Source organism: Leishmania braziliensis, chromosome 2, assembly GCF_000002845.2.
Source record: "Leishmania braziliensis MHOM/BR/75/M2904 complete genome, chromosome 2".
NCBI classification, from domain to species: Eukaryota; Euglenozoa; class Kinetoplastea; order Trypanosomatida; family Trypanosomatidae; genus Leishmania; species Leishmania braziliensis.
The window spans coordinates 111,545-115,628 of record NC_009295.2 but is presented as its reverse complement, the minus strand read 5'-3'; the positions used below and the strand labels follow the sequence as shown (position 1 = coordinate 115,628).

Below are 4,084 nucleotides of genomic sequence, written 5' to 3'. Positions count from 1 at the left end.
CCCCCCCCGAATCAGATTTGCAATGTCGGATGGTAGGCGCTTACGACAGAGCCACCTTAGCGGCTCAGGTGGCGTGCTGAGCCGACACGGCTTCGACGATGAAGATGGCGGCAATGCCACCGCCGGTAAGGGCAGCCCAAGCACGGCCAAGTGTGCTCTGCTCAGTAGTGCAACGGCTTGGGGCGTCACGGATACCCGGAGAGCCGACCAGGGCAGGCGGAGGGATACCTCCTCGCAGGACCCGTTAGGATGCGACTCGCAAGGCTTCTCTGCCTACTCAGTGAGCTCGTCACCACCCTTTCAGGCGCCTGAGCAGCCACCTCACATGTTTATGGCGACGAAGACAGAGGCGACGTCTCTCGCACCGGCATCGGGGCAGACAACGATGGCTCACGGAGGCACTCGTCCCCTTTGGGGTGGGCACCGTATCGCTCCCGGAGGTGCTGCTGTTGTGGAGGGCAGCTCGCTGCCCTACAGGCGCGACAGAGCGGATTGTGAAGAGGATGGCGCCTGTTTCTACCTAATGTCCTCGTCATCTAGGCTGTCTACTGCAGCAGCTGCTGCTCCGCAAAGCACCGCCAGAGGAAGCAACTGGCGCCGTCGGATGTGCATGCACTGGTGGAGGAGATGCTCGCAAGTGTGGCTGTCGATGGGCCGATACCGAAGGGGGACGGCCCGGGGTGCAGAGCCAGAGAAAGGGCCCAGTCGAGGGCGGAAGTGGCTACTCGGGCTGCGAGCCTTCCTCCTGCTTAGCCTTGTCTGCAGCGCACTTCTGTTCGTTTGCTTACGCAGTTATGTCGCGCACCTGCTGCGTCGGCCGCGTGTACCGGGGTGGAATGCCACCCTGTCTATCCTGGTTCAGCACGAGGACGCGCCACAGCGCATGCGCCTGACGTACTCCCAAAAGGTAAAGTGGATCCACCTTCCATCATGGACGCTGAGGGTAGTGCCGGCAAACTGTGAGGATTGCCTGGACAGCGACACGTACGCGCCCGCTGTGCAGCGAGCTGCTGAGGGGCTCGTACGAATGCAGAGTGAAGACAACGCGAGGCAACTCGCCGGGTTGCGGGCGTTACAGCACCCGGGGTGCCACTTCGAGGACTATCGGGGTGGTCGGGGCCCTCACCTTCATGGCGGCCTACCCAGTCTGGCAAAGGCGCCGCTCACGACGGTCATTTCGGAGGAGTTCCTCATGATGAAGGGCGGCCCATACGCGGTGTTTGCCAACGTTGGGGCACCGCTGGGCCGGATCGGCCCGATGCTCTATGCGATGCGCAGCGTGACTGACGGTATCGATGTGGCAGCTGAGCTACCTCACTGGCGTTGGCTGCAGCACACCAGCATCTCCTCCCCAGCCGGCGCTGTGAGGCCGCCACCCTACATTGCCGTCATGGGCATCCCCTCTGCTGATACCACCTCCCATGCTCAGTTGCGAGACGCGCAGCGCAGTACGTGGTTCCACTACACGGCCGTTGCACGCCGCGAGAACCACTTTCAAGGGCGCCTTCTGCCCCTGTACATCTTCGCCGCGCCGGAGCGCAAGGCGGCACCGGACCCAACATGGATAGGCCAGGATGAAGACACCGGACCTGCTGCTGCGGCGGAGTTTTTTCGGCCAACAGCTCAGGAGTTCTCCGACGCAACCAACTTCTACTACGCACTTTCCGCGCCGCTCTCCAGAGGAGGCACGGTGCCTGGCGACTTCTCGTATCGCCAGCGCCGCATGTCTCTCCGACCCCAGTGGCGCACATCGGATCTCACGAGCTCGCCCTGTGGTCACGCCACTTCATCAACGGTGCGCAGCGGACCCGGCAACCCGCGTCCACCGCTGGCGGTGCTGGCTGATTACCTTCGGCTCCCTGTCATTCCAGCCTTCACCGCGGCGACGCGCTTCTTGTGTGAGGCTTCGAGCGGTCTTTGGCTAGAGGCCCTTCAACACGGCAACGCGCTGTGGATTGACATGTTGACCGACCGCATACCGACAGCAGAGAAGGGAGGGGCCGGCAGCAGTCGCTGGGAGATGGCGACGGCTGTGGGGATGACCCAGAAGACAGTGCTATGGCTGGAGTACGCTTACCACGCCTTCCCTGGCGTCCCGTTCATCGCCAAGAGCTACGATGACACCTACATAAAGGTGCCGCAGATGGTGAGCGATTTTGCCTACGTGGTGAGTGGTCGGCGGCACCGCCAACTCGATGCAAGCTCGATGGATGACACCAGCAGAGCACCGGCTACCGCGGGGGTTGTCAGCGGTGAGTCATCCTCCGCTGCATCTCGGGTGCGGCTGACACAGTCATCAGAGAGCGAATGCGTGTACTGGGGCCAGCTGGGGAGGCAGCCCAAAGGTGTTCCCTATTTTGTGGGAGTGCACTACTCGATGACTCGAAAGGTGGCGCGCGTCGTGTTGGAGAAACCACGTGAGACCTACGGCGTCAACGGACTACAGGACGTGGTGCGGCTCTCCATGCTCGACTTTAACCCCATTTTCGCTGACATCTACACCAGAACCGCGATGACCGAAGAGGATCGCTTTATTGGAAAGGTCCTCCACGATGGACGCGCGCGTGCTGCGCAGCTCTGTCCGAAGGAGCGTATCACCTACATCGAGGAAGGTCCGCCGCGCTTTCACGGGCTGCAGCGCGAGGTGCGCGGCACTGTGACGTGGGCGTCCGTAGTAGTTCACTACTGCACCCCGGCGGAGATGTTTTACTTACACGAGTACTATTTCGTAGAAGAGCACCGGGTGCGTGGCGGTGCCACGCCAGCCGAGGTGGAAGCGGCTGAGAAAGCGGCGCAGGAGCGTGGGGCGCAGTGGATACTCGCGAACATGAATGCCTCGCTGGACCCAGGCTGGGTCGACTTGCAGCCAATGCTTTGGGTGTCGCACGGCGCACGCCCTGAGAATGCAAAGGCGCGAATACTGTTCATACAAGACGGTGTCGCCGTGTACAACATCACCCTCACAGCGTGGAACCATGACGCGCTGAGGCCGGGCGGGCTCATGACGGTGCCGCATGTGAAGGTGAAGCGTGATGGGGACACGTATCCGGTTGTCGAGTGAGGCGTGCGGCGTATATTTCTCTCTCTTTCTCTGTGGTCTCCCTCCCCCCTCAGACTCCAAAGAGAGGTGCTCGCACCTGCATATAAGCACTGCATGCGACTACTTGATGAAGTACACACATACACATTACCCCCCCCCCCCCCCACACATGCCAGTGAGGTGCGTTCACTTACTCAAATCATCTAATCCAACGCCAAGGAAGCGGAGTTGGAGATGCGTAATCGAGGAGTCGTGTGTGGCTCTGCCCTTACACGTAGTAATGAAGACGTGCAACATTGATGTCATCTCTTGTTTTTTTTTTTCTTTTTGTTTTCATCAACTGTGTGATCTGCGTAGTTTAGGCTGGAGGTGGGCTCGATTGCCGATGGCTGTAAGAGTCCACCTCCAGCCTAAACGACTCGATTTGCACGGCACGGGGTGCGCTGGATTGCAATTTTTTTTTCTTTTCGCGCTCACTTACCCACTCTCTTGTTGGGTACCTCGTCTGACCCAACCGCGCCTTTCATGATGGAGCGCTGACGCGTCACCACTAGTGATGCATTCTTTGACATCACAGGGTTGGAGGGGGGGGTACCTCTCGATCGCCTTGGTGTGGATGAGGTGGAGAGAAAGGGAAGGGGCTATATATTTTTGGGAGGGAGGGGAGGGGGCACTGACACACGGTGGGCACGGTGGTTACTTACGCAGGAGGCACCCCCGCTGCTCTCTTCCCTTCCACGGAGGGGGAGGGACTTACCTCGTTACAGCAGAGCAACGCGGAAACATGCCTCACGCAAGCGAAGTAGACACAGAGCGAATGTGCGTGCTGATGTACGGCGTAGAACAGACGGCAGGGGGCACGCGCGTCTGGCTGGTCCCTTTCTTCCTCATCCACTCTCCCCGCTTGCGGAGGCTTTTTGCGTTCGCGCCCCATTATGGTCCTGCGCTTTGTGTGTAGTAGGCGCAGCCGTCGCCCCCCCTCCCCCCTCTCTTCCCCCTTTCTCCCTCCCTCCCTTCCAGGGTTAAAGGTTCTTGGATGAAGCA

At 60.4% G+C, this 4,084-nt stretch overlaps 1 protein-coding gene across 1 annotated transcript; it reads left to right on the top strand.

Annotated features, from left to right (window-relative positions):
* Nucleotides 1–385: 385 nt before the first annotated feature.
* LBRM_02_0260 (phosphoglycan beta 1,3 galactosyltransferase) lies at nucleotides 386–3,061 on the top strand (the record flags this gene model as incomplete). Its single annotated transcript, XM_001561489.2, has 1 exon — nucleotides 386–3,061. The coding sequence occupies one exon, from the start codon at nucleotides 386–388 to the stop codon at nucleotides 3,059–3,061; it is 2,676 nt and encodes an 891-aa protein (XP_001561539.2).
* Between the last annotated feature and the right edge of the window lie 1,023 nt (nucleotides 3,062–4,084).